Raw genomic sequence first — 18,828 nt, forward strand, 5'->3', positions numbered from 1 at the left:
AGTGGTTCCTAGTCTAGGAGTGGACCAGTGAGGCAGTCGGAGCAACACAAGAGAAACTGAAGGACCCAAGTGGGTCAGATAAGTGGAGATGGTGGAGGGAGTAGGAGTAGGATCGGGCGGACCAATAGGGTGGAGGAGCAGAGCTACAGGTAGGGTCGGATGGTAGGGATATAGTGTCAGAGGATATAGGGTAGTGTTGGAGGAGCAGAGCGGAGTCGGGCGGAGGTAGCAGGGCTAGTCCTGCTGAGATGCACTTCTTGCATTGTCAGAGAACGAGGGATGGCGCGGACAGGGAAACAGGGGGTTGGACCAATGGTAGGGACATCTCTGAATGGTGTTGGGAGTGGCTGAATCAGGTATATGACAGAGAGAGAAAGGCCAATATGTAGAACACCCTTTTGTAGTGAATGCTGGAATTGGATTCTTTTAGTTAGTTGTTCTTTTTGCTTTATGGTTTTGTTGCACTGTTACATTCCTTGTATTTGTTGTCTTTTCTTCACAGTTTATCACATTATTGCGCTCCTTGTATTTAATTTTTACAGTATTGAGTTTTGTCGTGTATGTGTTGTATTCTTGGCCTTATTCTTCTGTTATGCTTACTTGTTCTCAAAGCCTATAAAGATGATTGGGGGTGGTGAAGATGGCTCAAGCCATACCACCCAACTAAAGTAGCTCTGACCACCAATCTAGATCTTCAGTTACCATTTTTCCAGCTCTTTGAGGTAGAAAAGGGTTAGACCTGCCAACCACTAACATGTCCTCAAGGCTGGTGAGGTAAGCTCTTCCTCAAGGTGCTGCAGCACATGCATGAAGTAATTTCCTGTAAAGTTCTTGAAGATCCTGAAGGATGTGTGTGTGATGTTTCCTCCATTTGTGTATAGCAGCAAGATACTTGGTGACTTTGGCCTCACTTAAGGCTACTATCATCGCAGCATATTCTTATTAAGACTGTGCTCAGGGGCAAGGCAGAGTCTGAGGGGCTTGGCATCAGCACATGCACTGCACCCCTTACCCAAGTACATGCCCCTAATTTCTGATTGTAGTCCAACACAAGTTCTATGAGCTCCAACAGGACATAAGAGTGGAGGCTCTCTGAAGGAGGCCCTTTGGACTACCAGATGAGCATGGAAAAGTCAGGCGGGGGTTGGACCACCCAACAGGGGAGAAGCAGAGGGATACTGTGGTCAGAACCAACAGTAGAAGTGGAGCAGATAAGACTGCTTGGACAAAGTCTGAAGCAGAACAGAAACAAGAGGACAAATGTACGAGAGAGCTAGGCTCAAGTCCAAAGGGCAGGAAAGGCAGCCAAGATGTGGGAAGTCAGAGCAGTGGAGAAGGTAGCTGACCTAGGGAGTCAATCCCCTAGGCTGGCAAACAGGAGTTGACAAGAATAATGCCCAAGTCCAGAAACAGAAGAGCAAGGCTGAGAAAAGGTAATATTCAGATTGAGGTATCTATAGACAAAGTACCTATGTTTATATACTCTAAGGTAAGTAACATAGCATAGCAGGTGTTAGGTACCGTGCTCAGATGGAGAGCGGAGGGGTCAGGGCTTGGCTTCAGCTCTTGCACTGTGCCCTTAGCTAAGTATGGGCCCCAAATTTGGAGCAGGACTGATATTATCCGACGATAGGATGGGTGGACCACTTTGGTCTGCTTTGAGGGTCGGGAGGTAAAGGCTACTAGCAGTGGGCCAATTTGGAGTGGGGTGGATGGAGCAGGGGAAGTAGGACTGACATTGTCCAACAATAGGATAGTTGGTCTGCTTTGGTCCACTTTGAGGGTCGGAAGGTACAGGCTTCTAGTAGTAGGCTGACTAGGAGCGGGGTGGATGAGGTGGGGGAAGTGAGTTGGAGTGGAAGGGGACAAAGGGATTGACATATTATTCACTCTAGAGATAATCCTAATCATTTATTACTTATTTTCTTTAGTTTTATACTTACTTTAATTATTTATTGCGATTTTCATAAACAATGACACTCTTCGAATGTGTAAAAATATATATTTTCGGAATTGGTCACCTGTTGCGTGTGGCATACAGCAGCGTACAGCCTCAGCCAGCATCTCGTGAGTCACACATTACTCTTCTCCACGATGGGCAATAGACGGATCAGCAACGACCTCAAAGATGCTGCATTGCGAATGGCGAACAAAGGATATGCAACCAAAGAAATCCTCTCCATCACACAGATCTCAAAGTCAACCATCTACCGCACACAACGTCGTAAACGAGCCACTGGCAGTGTAGCCAAAATTCAGGCAATTGGCAGGGGCAGGCCTCGTACTTTCACCCAGCATGATATCCAGTTCCTCATTCGGCTTGCTCGCCATAACCCCACCCTATTCCTCGATGAATACCAGCTGAGACTTCAGGATGGCCGGTTTCTACAGACATCACTATCCACCATTCACCGATCTTTTGAGCGTGCTGGCATCAATCTCAAGCACATTGAGAAGATTGCAGCTGAACGTGACTCTCTATGTCACGCAGACTTCGTTCGTCGTGTCTCGCAATACTCGCCAGCTTCATTACTCTGTTTGGATGAAGTTTCAAAAGATGACCGTACATACTCGCGTCGCTGGGGACGTGCTCCGCGAGGTGCACGTGCTGAGCAGCATCAACCATTTGTTCGGAAACGTCGGTTTTCAATGGTAGCAGGATTGGCTCTTGATGAGGGCATCATTGCTGCAAAAGTTGTTGAAGGATCATTCAATCGCAAGACTTTCATCGATTTTTTGCAAAATGATGTGGTTCGTTTTCAAACTGTCAGTGTCGTTGTGATGTATCAGTAACCTGTTATTATTAGCTTCCTATCACGACTCCATTTCCAGGGCCACGGAGTGTGTTGGTTATGGACAATGCTCGTATTCACCATGCGGAGGAAATCGAAGAGCTTGTTCATGCTTATGGTCAGTATAATAAAGCTTGTGATACGGAGTTGTCTCACTATTTTGTCAGGGTGTCGCATTGAATACTTACCACCATATTCCCCGGATCTCAATCCTATTGAGCAAGCATTCTCCGCAATCAAGTCACATCTCCGTCGCCAAGGGTTAGGGTTCTATGGGCCTAAGGCTCCTTACTATGAGCTGTACACTGCATGTTCTGTCATAACACCCGAGATGACTTGGGGCTTCTTTCGTCACTCGGGTTATCTTGCTTGACCATAGCATTGTTACAATACAGTAGCATAATATTATGAATGGGTGTCTGTGAATACTGCAGCCGAAAAATACACTTTGAAAGCTCGGAGCCATACAAACTAAGCATCAAGCATCCACCGTTCCTCGGCATCGCGAATATCTGCAAGCTCACCAAGAGACAGTCCAGCACCAAGCAAGTCAGCATTCTGAAGGAACCGAAGACAGTGTGGGCCTGTCACGTCAATGTTGTCCAACTTCTCACGTAGCCATAGCGATAGGTTGAAGCGTTCACAAAAATCAATCAAACTCAACTTCGGACGAAGAGCAGCAGGCTGTGGGATGTTGGCAGCATGATCAGGTCCACGTTTGCCATGCAGGAGGCCCACAATATCCTTGAAGTCATTGTTGATGACAATACTTGGTGCGGAGGATTGGGTTTGGGTAACTGTATTGAGACGTCGACGTGAGAGAGTAGCAATATCAGTCGGGTCTGCGTATGTAACATCGAAAATCTTCGTGTTTGGCGGATTGTCTAAGTCGACACCTGGCTGCTTGTTCGGACCAACCTATTGTGTAATAACCCTGTTAGTGACACATGCAGATTACATACTTCAGAACATCACGCAGACCATCGCAGCAGCCCACGTGTTGAGATGTAATGGTGTCAGGTTGACGTGTTTGGCGTCTGGTGGAGCTGGCCAGCAGATACGGAAACCACATGCTCGGTCTTCGCAGGTATACTGACGAGTCAGATTTGCAATTGCCTCGTTTTGCTCTATCTCCTCGTCAGTTGGTCCTGTTGCAGCCTTCGCAACATGAGTGACAAGAAGACAATCAAAACACATATATCTCACCCTCTTACCCGCAGGTTCGGCTTCAGCTTCTTCATCTTCTTCAGCTTCTTCGCCATCATCATACTACCATGTATTTAGCTTACTGCAAATCACATACAAACACCCAAAATACATACCTTGGTCTCGATGATAGTCAATTTGAAGGCTGGTGACCGGTGTTCTTTGACTTCCTCCATGATTGTGTCGAAATCACTGAGGTTTGCGAGAACAATATTCTTATAGTTCGTGCGAAGGATTGTGTACGTGATCGTGAAGTTGGTAGCCGAGAGAAGACCTGATCGATTCCCAATACCGTACATCATTTTCTCGGAGACGTCATAGTGTTCGAATGTTGTATCGAGAAGGTCGCGGAGGGTTGAATCTTCGTGGATGAAGAAGGCACGGTTTATGGGTGGTGATTTAGCATTCTTGCGGCGTTTTTCTCCAGTTGCTGGAGGTGGTAGAAGTGGGGTAAATGTCACGGAGACTGCGATATCCTTGCCATTGTTATATGCGCTCTCCAAAGGTTCTATAATGACAACATAAGGTCCCTGGTGTTCACTGTTCAGTACTGCGATAAAAACATACCATTTTCATTGAAACCATTGCCATGGACTCTAGCGTCGTCGCGAGTATCATCGTCGGACCCGAGTTGACTCATAGTCGCGCATATACTCAGTTGAATGTTGTTGTGTAACGCGCGTCGGGTACTACTTAGAGTACTACTCAGCCACACTCGTTTGAAACTTTTTTCTTTTTAGGTGAGTTTCATTATATTTGTAAATTGCAATAAAACAAAATCCTAGCTTATGTGAAACAGCCTATCATCACACTCACAATGTCTTAGAGGGAGCTGAAATATGAAGTAACTATTACAGTTTCTACTGGAAATATGTTAGAGGGAGCTGAAATACGAAGTGACTGCTCTTATGACTCCCTTAATGATGCTCTTCTCAACCTCAAGCCCATCTGATTTCATCATTGCATCAACCATAGCTTGCCTGCATGTAATATTCATGTCATCAGGTAATGGAGCCTCAATGATAAGTTGGAGGGTCTGTTAGTGGGAGTGGGTTTATTGGGTGGAGGATCATGCAAGCTACCTTCTTCCACCAGAATCCTGACCATGCCTCCTTGCACTGGCTATGTAAGCAAGTTGAGCAACTGAAAGATGTTGAAATAAGGAGTAAGGGTGGGTAAGTAGCCAATGCCCAATGTTCTTGCTCTATCACCTCTTTTGCCCATGCAATAATTTCATATACTTTGAACTTCATCTATGCAGCCTTGGTATCAGTAGTGTTCATAAGTGACAGCAATATGATCTCATGAATTGCTGGAGCAATCCACTAGGGTATGTAATATAACCATGTTTCCCAGTCCATCAATGGTGAACTTGATGCTATTGCTTATTATCCACAGGTGTGAAACCTTAAGAATAGCAACAAGCAATTGTTCCTCAGGTGGTGGAGGAACCAAGCTGTTAGAACATACCACCATAACTAACACAACTTCCTATTGTCCTCCATCAGATCTTTGAGGCGGACTATACATATTTTCTCAACTGGGTTTACCACACATATGTGTGGCCATGACATAGATTATATAATATATGATGGCTTAATTGGTATGTTCTAGCAGCTTGGTTCCTCCACCACCTGAGGAACAATTGCTTGTTGCTGTCCTTAAGGTTTCACACCTGTGGATGATAAGCAATAGCATCATATAAGTCCTGTTCACTCTTATTAGCTCACTTGTGGCCTGATTCTCTCACTCATTCTAATAAATTGCTCTGTACCAAGTACACTCATTAGTTTACACACACACAACAGCAACTGATACTGGACTATAAGTCCTGTTCACTCTCATTAGCTCACTTGTGGCCTGATTCTCAGTCATTCTAACAAATTGCTCTGTACCATTGGTATGATAACCTGATGGCATAGCCAAAATTGCTTTCAAAGCAGGGGAATGGTGAACAAGTACATCCCAATGTACACAAAATAAGGCATTGCTAACCTGTGGTAGAAGTAATCCAGAAACCAGCCAGAAATTGAGTAAGGCTTAAGGGACATTCATTGTAGGACTTACATGAAAGACAATATTTCCATCTCCAAACCAAAAATCACTATGCCTGTGAGGAGCCCATCTCTGATCTACATCCATGGTGGGCAAGAACTTTGAATAGTATTAGGTGGGTTTGTATAAAGGTCAGATGAAGTTCATATTATCTTACTCACTATGGATTGCACATCAGGGCTGCTCAATTCTTGGGCTCAGTTCATGGGCTCAGCTCATCAGAGTTCACCTGTCAAACATTGACATTTTTAAAGGGTCCACAATCCTGCCGAGAGTGTGCTGATGCAGCCACAATGATGCATGAATCTGACTATGGTACAACCAACACAGGCTGAACTCCAAGCACATCTCGCAGTGCAAGCCCAACTCCTCATGGGGCTCGCGGCTGTGCTAGATGACAATGATGATGATCTCGATGAACTCACCAACAAAGATGACCTTGATGATGATTATCTGTTGGATTCTGATGCATTGCTCATGGCAGCTCTTGAATATCGATATCTTGCAGCATCTATCACTGGTGATGGTTCACGAGGGCCATACAATCAGATTCCTCAGTGCAAGGACTTCTTTTCATGCTGCTTGCAAAGTCCCAATTGTGAATTTCAACACTATTTTCGGTGTGTAGTGTAGTTTTATGAATTGATGATTTTTCGTGAACTTTGAATTAAATTAGAGTCAGTCGAGACACCTTTGACAGGCTGGTTGCAAAACTAGTAGATAATCCAATTTTTACTTCAACTGGAACCAAACCACAGCAACATGTGAAGTATCAGCTTGGGTGTTTTCTTTTTCATTATGGGATGCGTGGATCTGACACTCTCCGAGTGGCAAAAGAGTTGGCAATTGGACATGGTTTTGTTTTCAAGTATTGTTGTTGGGTTAGCAGAGCATTCAGGGAACTAAAGGTCAAGTTCTTGGTGTTTCTGAATGCCCCACAGAAGGAGATCATTTCAGACTACATCAAGGAGACCTCAGGCTTTCCTGCTTGTATTGGGAGTGCTGATGGTTCTTTGATTCGGTTTTCTGATATTCCACAATGGGAGATGGAAGCCTTGCTGCGGTCTCAAGGCAAAAGGAAGCAAGAGTTATTGCTAGACAAGCTTTTTCCAGCTTGAGTAAAATTAAAAACAATGTAAATATCTTGGTGTAAAAGAATGGATAGTGTAAATGATAGCGTGAATATTTAAGTATCAAAGAAGTGGCAAAGGAATCTATTTGCTGCAGCCTTCACATCAGGATCAACTTCAGTAGAGGGAGCAGATAGCACGGCACGAGCAACCTCAATCTTTGACATGCACTCTGCTCATTTCTCCTCCCAAGCAAACTGTTCTTGCTGAGCTTCAAAATGTTGTTGATCCAACTCACCCTTCTGCTTCAGAAACTCGTTCATTATTGCCATTGACACAACTGTCTGTGACTTGAATTTTGCTGCTGGCTTGAACTTTGGCTCTGTCACCACATGAGAAGCCTTTCCTTGTGATGGTGTCAACTGACCCACAGACTCATCCTCTGAACCACTGCCATCAGAAACTGGGGCAGCTGAGTGGCATGAAACTGCACGATCAACCTTTGGACTCTTGCCATACCTACAAACATTGTCAATAGAATGAAAAACAAGTCATTGACAAAGATCTGACCTGACAGAGAAAAGTTCGAACCACCCTCAAGCATACCAGTCATTGATCACTTTGGCAGAAAGTCCCCCAACATTGTGGCCAGCAGCCTTGGCATTCGTGATTTGATTCTCAAGTAGATTGGTGTCAATGGTAAGGTGCTTACTCGGCTGCTTCTTCCCAAGGTTCGTGAAGAAGTTTCCATTGTCATTGGGTGGATCATCACTGTCACTGCCACCATTGCCAGTATAGCCCTCAAAAACCACGATCAATGAGTATGTTGCCATAGAACGAGTGAATTGGCTCTTCATTGACTTCCAGGTATCCTTGCCCTTGAGATTCACCACTGAAAGCTAGACAGATCATAAGTATGGATCTCACACAAAAATAAGACTTGCCTTTTTGAAAGCTGCCTTCGGAGCAATTTTGGGCAAATCAAAAATATCATTGGAGTCAGGACCAAGTATACACTCAAACAATATGGTCTTTTTATCAGCAGACCAACGAGTAGTTTGTATCACCTCGTCCGCAGGATCACCATCATCTTTGAGGTTGATATCAAGAGGGGGAACATTCTCATCTGCCTTCATGTTCATCTGCGCGGCTTTGGTTGTAGATCCATAGGGCTTCTTCACTGATCAGGATTTCAGAGCAATTGTGCCTGCACGTGCATGTTTTGCACTACCTTTGGTAGGCGTAGGTGTGCTAGGCTTGGGACACGGTGAAGGCAATGGCTGGGGAGCAATTTGAGCCCCTCCATTCCAAGCTATTGAAATTAGTCAAAAATGCTATTGCCGACCCCAAAAAACTACTGTGGCTACCATAGTAGTCCAGGCCTACATTATGGTCATCCCTACCCCAAGCACTGGTTCCTGTAGTGCCATTGATGGTTGTTGAGTGTGCCAGTGGCTGGTGTTGCATAGTGCCATATGCTGGATCTCCCCACATATGCTGCCCACTATAGGTATGTGGTGGTGGCACAAATGAGGGGTTGGGAGAACACGAGATGCTGGGAGTACTAATTGGAGTTGGTGAGTTGGATGGCTGCGAATGTGCAAGCTAGTAATAGTGTAAATTAGTCTGATCATCATGAATGAGCTATACTTACAGCAAGCAGAGCCTGTGCATACTCATCAGATTCCCAAGCCATCAGAAAGCAGCTATTACGGGTATAAGCTGAATAGATATATCAGCTCACGTTCTCACTATTCAAAGAAATATTACCTGGGCCACTAGTGATGGTTTCCCCTGCACTGAATGACTGTTAATGATTAATGGAATGGAGTGCACATTATTTGTGGGTGTTGATGGGTGCTGGGTGCCTGCTGAACATTAAGTGATGTCATTTGGTGACAGGTGAATTCCAATGGGCTGAGCCCACAAACTGAGCCCAAGAATTGAGCAGCCCTATCAAATCAGCAACAGTAAACACTTGGATGCTTACATAATAAATATTGGTCAAAGTGCTGTGTTAATCTGACTTAAGCTACAATGGATCTGCCTTCATTACCACAGCCTATTGATAGCTCAGATGTCTAGCCAGATCATCTGCATCAAGCTTATGACATCCTGTTCCATATCTATTGTCATGCATTGCAAGCACTCCAGACTTGTACTGAACTGCCTGAATATGTTTTCATGCAAGGCCATTGCCAATAATGCCATACCACTAATATGTACACTGTAAAACTCTTCTTTGGTAGAGGGTGTCCCTATATCCTGGGTCCTTCAAGTTACAGTAAAACTTGGGATGCTACTGGAACATATTAGGTACCGTGCTCAGACAGAGAAGTGGAGGGATCGGGGCTTGGCTTCAGCTCTTGCACTACACCCTTAGCCAAGTATGTACCCTGAATTTGGAGTGGGACCAATGCTGTCTGACAATAGGACATGTGGTCCACTTTGGTCCACTTTGAGGGTTGGGAGGTAAAGACTACTAGCAGCGGGCCAACTAGGAGTGGGGTGGATGAGGCAGGGGAAGTGTGTTGAAGTGGAGGGGAACAAGGGGATTGGTTTATCAGACAGAGAAGTAAGAGTAATAACTTAGAGCATGGCTCTAAGTTGGAGTGGAGGATTGGAGGTGACAACAAGATGAGACTTGTGTCTGGAGTGAGCAAAGTCCTACAGAGAATTCCCACCAGTAGAAACTGAGGGAAGACAAGTAATATTAAGACTGAGGCTACCAGCCAAGTACATGATATGTTTATATACTTCTAAGTAAAGAGGCAGTGATCAGTAATCCATAGCATAAGGCTATGTGCTGAGTATACAATTTGTAAGTATTACTACAGAGGAAAAACATAAATTGGAGCAGAAATCAATATGTACACGACAGATCAGTAATCAAGCAGTTATAGGAATTACTGGTGATCCAGGAAGTAAAAGCTATGTTCTGAAGGAGAAAGTATATAACTAAATGGGGTAAGGGGTTCCAGTTGAATGGTACCTATGCAGAAGGTAACCAATGAGGCAGTCTGGTGGAGTGTAGGAGCAGATGCAGGGACCAACTGAGTCGAGCAGAGATGGGAAAAGTGGAAGTGGGGGAAAAGCAGAAGGGGTATAGGGTCGGGTAGAGCAGATATTAATATTGTTGGAGCGGTTGGATCTGGTATATGAAAAAGCAGCTGAAACAGGCTGAAACAACAGCACAAGAAGGGTAAGCCCACTATATTCACTGCAGTAGTTCTAATATCTATTCCATCACCTGTGAAACATCAAATATTTCAGTTCCATAGCCAATCACTATTGAACACACTGGAAAACCAGGGAGATCACATAAAGTGCCAAATATTCAGTTGTTGTATGAGTCATGGGCATCCATTGTAATAATTTGCACTCCTACTTTAAGTAGAACAATGTTAGCTACAAGTATAGCTGAATCTTGGACGCTGACCTAGATCATGCTGTTCAAGAATTTCATCAGATGAAACCAAATTCTGGAGTTCACTATCTTGCTGGTCATCTGCGACAGCTGGGCTTGCAGGTACAGCCACAACAGATTATTACCTCTATCCACCATGTTGATCCATTGGGAACTGTCCTCTGCCAATACACTATAATTCAACAGTGACAGTACAAGGTTTCACAGTCAAATTCTCTGTGGCACATAGGCAGTCACCATAAGCTAATTCATTGAGGCATCATAATTCATGGTATCATTGATGGGTATTGTCACACAGTATGCTATTATTCTTCACTAGCCACTCATATCTTATATGTATTGTCTTTTAGATGGTTGCCATTCATCCTAGCACAAGCAATAATGCATCCCTGATGCTTAAGGTGTTTTTGAATACAGTTGCTATCTATGGTACACCTTCAAGAGTGTGAGGGGATAGAGGTGGAGAAAATGAGAAGGTATCAGTTTATATGATCATGACTAGAGGGCCCAACTGTGTAAGCTTTATGTGGGGATCATAAGTAAACACACTTTCATTGCTTACATTAGTTGTGTTAAAATGTACTGCTCACTAGATCAACTCACAACAGTAGGATTGAATAATCCTTGGTTGAGGTTGGCACTCAATTTGCTTGCATGTGGTGTGAATTTTTCTATTGGCTTGAGAGGCTTCATGGACTTGATGTGTCTAATGCCTAGCATCTTTGGTTATTACATGAGCTGTTCCTCGAGCAGATCAAGTCTGACTGTCACACACTTCAAGCTGAATGGAATGTACACCCTATCTCTGGAGAGGGACATGATCAGAGCCCAGATGTATGTCATCTAATAACTCAGACACAGCCAGCTAAATAAAGGGATTTTGCTTTTGTATTCATTAGGATATGAGGCTTATGGGCCAGCTTGAGCATAGACTATATGCCAATAATTGTAAAGGAGTCCATCCTGATATAATCAGACAATACTATGGAACTGCAGGAAAGCCTATTCATTGTGCACCCCATAAGCCTTTTTGTGTCCCAAAGCATGCCAGTCCATTCAGCTCTGTGTCAGAACCATGTCTAATGGGTGAGAAGAGGGTGACTGTTAGGTACCATGCTCAGATGGAGAAGTGGAGGGGTCAGGGCTTGGCTTCAACTCTTGTGCTATGCCCTTAGTCAAGTATGTACCCCAAATTTGGAGTGGGAATGATGTTGTCCAATAATAGGATGAGGGGACCGCTTTTGTCTGCTTGAGGGTCAGGGAAGTAAAGGCTTCTAGTGGTGGTCTGACTAGTAAGGAGGCAGATGGAGCAGAGGAAGTAGGTTGGAGGCAGAAGGGATCAAAGGGGATTGAAGGTATGGTATATTGGATGAAGGGGGACAAGAGGTAATGACTTAAAGCACGGCTCTAAGTCAAAGCGGAGGAGTAGAAGCAACAACCAGACGAAACTTGTGTCTGGAGTTAAGCCAGTCCTATGGAGAATTCCCACAGTAGAAACTGGTGGAAGACAAGTAATATTAAGACTGAGGAAACCTACAAGCTAAGTACAGGATATGTTATATACTCTAGGTAAGTGTCATATCCTGTACCTTCGGATCCAGAATTCCGGATCTACTTCATTAAAGTCCGGTCCTCTGTCCTGCTATTCTGCCCGGCGCTCCACCTTCATCTCTGCACTCACCCCTAACTCCTTTTAGATTAGCTATTGCTCTGGTTACCGGTTATGTCCTATTCCACTATGCTTACTGATCTGTCCATTCTTACTTCATTTCTGACTTCACTGCTTTGATCCGTTACACTTAGTAATAGACTTTCCACATGCTTTGTACATAGCCCTTACCTTTGCTGACTGATTTATTTACATGATACCTACAGTATATAAACCCCTGTAATACTCCGGAACTCCTTAGTTTGAATATCATCTTAGTTCTGCTCATTCCTGCAATCTCCGGACTTGAGTCTCACCTCTTGTCCACCTCCGAGTCTTAGGGGTTAAACCTTAGGACTAATCCTCCGGCTCTACCTTAGAGTAGTCTAACCTCTATTCTGTTTCTACTCCGGATTTCTGTAGTAGCCTTACTCTGTTCATTCCTAGCCTTCCAGAGTTCTGCCGAACTCCACCAATGTTTGTCCTCCGGAACTCCCCAGGACTTCCATCAGGACTTCCCCTCTGCCCACTGGAAATTAAGGGCACATACTCAGGTAAGGGGCGCAGCACATGAGCTGAAGCCGAAGCCCTTTGAGTAACCTCCCCCTTGAGCACAACCTTAACAGTAAGGAGGCAGTGATCAGTAATACATAGCACAAGGCTATATGCTGAGTGTACAATATGTAAGTAGGATTACTGAGGAAAACATACAGGTCAGAGTAAATATCAATATGTACGAGATGGATCAGTAATTGGATGGCTATAGGAATAACTAGTGATCTGAGAGGTAAGAGCTATATACTGAAAGGGGATGTATGTACCTAAATGAAAAAAGAGGATCCAGTTGAATGGAACCTACATGAGGAGGTAACCAATGAGGTGGTCAAGCGGAAGCGCAGGAGTGGATGCAGGGACCAACTGGGTTGGGCAGAGGCAGGCGGAGCGGAAGCAAGAGGAAAGCAGGATAGTACACAGTCAGGTGGAGTGAATATCAATAATGTTGGAGCGGTCGGATCTGGTATATGACAGTTACAGAAGGGCTTAGCTTCAGCTTATGCACTGCACTCCTTATGCGAGTACAGTGCCCTTAACCCCTAAGGACACATAGGAGGCTCACCAAAGGTCCACTTCAACATGCTCCAACAGAGGTAAGTGTCATATACCTGATCCGACCGCTCCAATATTGATATCCACTTCACTTTCCAACCCCCTCTGCTCCATCCATCCTCCGCCCCATCCAACCACAAGTCCACATTCTGCCCCTACACTTCCGCTCAACCGCTCAACCAGTCCCCTTCCATAAACCTCTCCATTCAACTGGACCTCTTTCCCCTTTTAGATATATACTTCCTCCTTTAGTACATAGACCCTTACTTCTGGATAACCAGTAATTCCTATTACCGCTTGATCACTGATCTGATGTGTACATGCTGATATCCGCTCCGACTTATGTCTTCGCCTATGTAAAATACTTACAAACTATATCCTCGGTACATAGCTTTACTACATAGTTATCCTGATCACTGCCTCATACATAGAAGTATATAACATATCCTGTACTTAGATATTTTCCTCAGTCTTAATATTACTTGTCTTCTCTCAGTTACATCTTGTGGGAATTCTCAGTAGGACCTTGCCTCCTCTGGACACAAGTCTCAACTTGTTGTCATCTCCGACCCTCTGACCCTCCGCTCTGACTTAGAGCCGTGCTCTAAGTCTTCCCCCTTTACTCTGCCCCTATCAAATATTCTTCCTTGTCCCTCCACACTATCTTCCGCCTTCCCCGCCCCTATCAACATTCCCCTGCTCCTATCCACTCTCCGCATCACTCCCCACCTTCTCCGCTCCACTCCTAGTCGGCCCGCCGCTAGTAGCTCTTATTCCCCGACCCTCAAAGCGGACCAAAGCAGGACCATTTGTCCTACCATCGGACAACATCGGACCCGCTCCAAATTTGGGGCACGTACTCGGCTAAGGGTGCAGCGCAAGAGCTGAAGCCAAGCCCCAACCCCTCTGCTTCCTGAGTCAGCACAGTACCTAACAGGTTTATATACTATAGGAAAACCTAGCTATGTGACACAGCATAGCAGAGTGCAAAGTAATAATAAAGGTACAACAAACCATTCTATATAATTGTCATATACCGGATCCAAGCACCTCCAATACCATCTGTGAACATCCCTACCACTAGTCTGACCCCCTGTTTCCCTGTCCACTCCATCTCCTTCTCTGACAATGCACAAAGTGCATCTCAGCAGGACTAGCCCTGCTACCTCCACCCAACTCTATTCCACTCCTCCGACACTACCCCTATTTTCTCCAACACTATTTCCCATACCTCCGGATCCAGAATTCCAGATCTCCCCTATGAAAGTCTGCTTCTCTCATCCTCCTCCATCCAGCGCTCCGCCTTCATCTCCATACTCACCCCTAGCTCCTTTTAGAATAGCTATTGTTCTGGCTACTGGTTATGTCCTTTCCGCTTTGCTTACTGATCTGTCCATTTGTACTTCATCTCCAACTTCACTGCTTTGATCTGTTATACACTTACTAATAGACATTCCACATGCTTCGTACATAGCCCTTACTTGTCTGACTGATTTACTTACATGATACCCACAGTATATAAACTCCTGAAATACACCGGAACTCCTTAGTTCAAATATCATCTTAGTTCTGCTCATTCCTGCTTCTCCAGACTTGAGTCTGATCTCTTGTCTACCTCCGAGTCTTAGGGGTTAAACCTTAGGACTAAATCTCCAGCTCTACCTTAGGGTAGTCTACACTCTATTCTGCTTCTACTCCAGACTTGTCCATAGTAGCCTTACTCTGTTCTCTCATAGTCTTCCGGAGTTCCACTGAACTCCCCCAATGTCTGACCTCCGGACTTCCTCTCTGCCCCTCAGAAATCAAGGGCACGTACTCGGGTAAGGGGCGCAGCGTATGAGCTGAAGCCGAAACCCTTTGAGTTGTCTTCCCCTTGAGCATGACCTTAACAATAATAGGCTTAATTAGAATGGAGAGTTGGATCATACAAGGTACCAAGACTAGACAGAAAGAGGAATATACAAAGGGGACTTATAATGGACTGACATGTGCCTCATCCCTTGATTGAGTCATGGGTGGAGGACAGTATCTGATGTTGGAGATTGTTAGAGACCGTGCTTTGATGGAGAAGCAGAGGGGTTGAGGCTTGGCTTCAGCTCTTGCGCTGCGCCCTTAGCTGAGTACGTGCCCCAAATTTGGAGCAGGGTGTCATATACCTGATCTGACCGCTCCATCAATATTAATATCCACTCCGCCTGACATCCTACTTCCCCTGCTCTCCTACCACCTCCGCTCCATCTGCCCTGACCCAGTTGGCTCCCACATCTGCTCCTATGGCTCCGCTCGACTGCCTGTCGGTTGGCTTCCACATCATCCATCCTACTGTAAATCTCCTTTCCCCATTTAGGTACATACTTTCCCCATTTGCACATAGTACTTACTTCCCAGATCACCGGTACTCCCTATAACTGCTCAACTAACTGATCCAACGCGTACATATTAACTTACTTCTGGATCACTGGTAACTCCTCTTACCACTCGATCACTGATCCGAAGTGTACATATTGATATCCGCTCCGACTTATGTCTTCACCTGTGTAAGTACTTACAAACTATATCCTTGGTACATAGCTTTACAACATAAGTCTCCTAATCACTACCTCACACTTAGAAGTATATAACATATCCTGTACTTAGATATTTTCCTCAGTCTTAATATTACTTGTCTTCTCACAGTCTCTACTTGTGAGAATTCTCAGTAGGACCTTGCCTCCTCTGGACACAAGTTTCACCTTGTTGTCACCTCTGACCTTCCACTCTGACTTAGAGCCGTGCTCTAAGTCTTCCCCCTTATCTCTCCACCTCTATCAATAATCCCCCTTGCTCCTATCCACCCTCTGCACTATCCTCCACCTTCCCCGCTCTGCTCCTAGTCAGCCTGCTGCTAGTAGCACGTACTTCCCGACCCTCAAGCAGACCAAAGTGGTCTACTTGTCCTACCATTGGACAACATCAGACCCGCTCCAAATTCGGGGCACGTACTCAGCTAAGGGCACAGCGCAAGAGCTGAAGTGTAATGATCGTAAAAGCTAGATGGGGATAGTATGCGTACTTACTACCAATATTATCCCCAGGCACTCAGTATTTTCTCTTTCTCCTTTCTCCTTGGTTCATTTTCCATCCTTCCCCGATATCTCCCATACATATTTAAACCTGGCGCCATATGTATTGGAGAAGTAGTTGATCCTTCCCTATCTCCCACAAAATAACAAGTTTAGTTCAGCCAGTTCTTACTGTTCGAATCCTAAGTTACGTTAACCAAGTCAACTCCACTTCCTGTAACAAGTCACAAACATTACATATTTTTGAACTCCACTCCTAAACTAGCTACATACACTACAGCCGCAGTTGAAGAGGACTGATCACCCTCTGACCCTCTGACCCTTTTACTACCTTTCACTTTCAACCCAAAAGCCAGAATGTTGACAAACTCAATAACTGCTCCAGGTGCATTTCCCTGCAGCTCTCCAGCCCCTATGAGTGGATTGAGCCAAGATGGAGGGACTCTCGAGCTGGGTGTTGAGAGCGCATGGACTTGTGATGACTCGTTTATCACTGGAGTCGAGCGATCAGACAGTCAGAGGGCAGAGCCCCCGACTAGTGATCAGCTTTCCACAAACTCATTCATGGGTGTCATGGGAGCACCCTCCGATTATAGTACACCACCCAACGCTCAAAGCGAGAATGATCCGCTAGCAGCAACACACCCTACGAGTGAAAACAGCAGAGGGTCCATGATGATGAGCATCAGTCCCCTACTTGAGAGCGTTGTTGGACAACATTACTAATGTACCGATCAATCTGTACCTAGCACAGTAGAGCCTGAATTCAGCATCCATTGTGACTCCCCACGACTATCAGAGAAAATGAACTGGGCAGACCTCCCTAACGACGACGAATTAGGAGACGTCCCTGAGTTCCCGATCCTCAGCCTGATAATTGAGCCTGAAACAGCCAAGTCACCAGCAAGGATCCCCTATGCAATGAAGGGGAAATCAGTTGACCCAGTGAATAACAACGGAAACACAAAAGATGACCCAATTGAATGGTTCAATCACTGGACAACATCAGGCAATGAGGAACCTGACGCCAGTAGGCCTGATAACAATTTTAATCACAAAACAGCAGACAAACAGTACCCAGGATTGAGAAGGTCCCTCAACAGCACTGACCAAAGATCGCGCAAACACTCTAGCATGATCCATGAATTGCAAGATCACATCCACAAACTCGAGAAGCTGGTAATGCAGAGTCAGATCCAAGAGGGTGAAGCCCTGCAAACTAGTTATAGAAGCACACAGAGCTCCTGTCATCAGCACCCCAGCGGCCAACCCCCAGAAATTGACCACCGAGGGTAAGAACAGGACCGCACCTGTAAATCCTGTTAATCCAAGATACCAACGCACTTCATCTGTTCTTCCCCCAACCAGCTCAGTAAAACGAGTGATGATGGGAACAGGGGCAGTAGAAGTGGACCCTAACCCCAGCGACCCTTCATCCGATTCGTCAAGTGGCGACGAGCAGTCTTCAACTGAATCATACTCAAGTGAGGGCAATCCCACAACTGAACGAACTCACAGCCACCATAGTAAGAAACAATGCACTTCTGCATCCCATAAGAACAGGAAAAATTCCCCCAATCAACACCAATTAACGAATGACTTCGGTGCCGATTTCCTCGACATTGAACCCGAGTCAGATCATGAGAGCGACTCAGTCAAGACGAAGCGCAGCAAGCGTTCTGCTCACAGAGAGTACTGCGCGAAGCTGAACCTACTAAGGTATCAGCAAATTTTTATCAAGAACATGTTAGAATAACCAAGTGAAGCAAGCCACAAGTGAGCTAATGAGAGTGAACAGGACTATAGTCCAGTGTCAGTTGCTATTGTGTTGTGTAAACTAATGAGTGTACTATACCTATAGTCCAGTGTCAGTTGCTAAAGAGCAACCAACACAGGACTTGCTACCTATGGGCGAGTCTATGTAAACAAGTGTAAACACTGCCTAAGTAAGTAAGGAATTCACATCACATGCTAAGTGAGAGTCCAATAGAGGAAGCAACATCATAACACAAATAACTCGCACCATAAGGTGCTCAATCACCACAACTAACACTCCCCCCTGATTGTGCACCTCTACACATCTCAGCTCCCCCTCAAGCTACTCAGTCCCATCATCTGGCAGAACAACTGCACCTTGGGTCGAGCCAATGCCTTGGTCAGGATGTCGGCTGGCTGGTCAGCAGTGGGCACAAACACTGGTGCAATAATCTCCTTGTGCACCACATCTCGAAGCCAATACCAGCTGAGGTCAAGCTGCTTCATCCGACCATGGTGCTCTGGGTGCTTGGCCACAGAGATGGCGCTCTGGTTGTCGATCCTAAGGACAGAGGGTGCAGAGGTAGGGAAGCCCATCTCAAACAAGAGATTTCGCATCCAGCGGATCTCCTTGCCTGCCTCAACTGCAGCCATGTACTCAGCTTCAGTAGTGGACAAGGCCACAATGCTTTGAAGCTTTGAAGAC

General features: G+C 45.3%; 4 protein-coding genes across 4 annotated transcripts; 2 read left to right on the plus strand and 2 right to left on the minus strand.

Moving 5' to 3' along the window:
- Positions 1 to 5,014: 5,014 nt before the first annotated feature.
- On the minus strand, positions 5,015 to 5,251 carry EDB91DRAFT_1065902 (uncharacterized protein; the record flags this gene model as incomplete). The annotated part of the gene is made up of 1 exon (XM_041314801.1): positions 5,015 to 5,251. One exon carries the CDS (start codon positions 5,249 to 5,251, stop codon positions 5,015 to 5,017), a length of 237 nt encoding a protein of 78 aa, XP_041168594.1.
- A 1,476-nt stretch (positions 5,252 to 6,727) lies between these two features.
- On the plus strand, positions 6,728 to 7,090 carry EDB91DRAFT_1040233 (uncharacterized protein; the record flags this gene model as incomplete). Its single annotated transcript, XM_041312870.1, has 1 exon — positions 6,728 to 7,090. A coding segment is annotated over one exon (363 nt), but the record flags the coding sequence as incomplete, so codon positions are not given.
- Positions 7,091 to 7,359: 269 nt separating this feature from the next.
- Positions 7,360 to 8,819, minus strand: EDB91DRAFT_1089524 (uncharacterized protein; the record flags this gene model as incomplete). The annotated part of the gene is made up of 6 exons (XM_041316584.1): positions 7,360 to 7,642; positions 7,730 to 8,022; positions 8,053 to 8,303; positions 8,355 to 8,435; positions 8,482 to 8,728; positions 8,778 to 8,819. The coding sequence occupies 6 exons, from the start codon at positions 8,817 to 8,819 to the stop codon at positions 7,360 to 7,362; spliced, it is 1,197 nt and encodes a 398-aa protein (XP_041168596.1).
- Positions 8,820 to 10,556: 1,737 nt separating this feature from the next.
- Positions 10,557 to 10,739, plus strand: EDB91DRAFT_1065899 (uncharacterized protein; the record flags this gene model as incomplete). The annotated part of the gene is made up of 1 exon (XM_041314800.1): positions 10,557 to 10,739. A coding segment is annotated over one exon (183 nt), but the record flags the coding sequence as incomplete, so codon positions are not given.
- Between the last annotated feature and the right edge of the window lie 8,089 nt (positions 10,740 to 18,828).

Source organism: Suillus paluster, assembly GCF_016628075.1.
Source record: "Suillus paluster strain FC165 chromosome Unknown EDB91scaffold_363, whole genome shotgun sequence".
NCBI classification, from domain to species: Eukaryota; Fungi; Basidiomycota; class Agaricomycetes; order Boletales; family Suillaceae; genus Suillus; species Suillus paluster.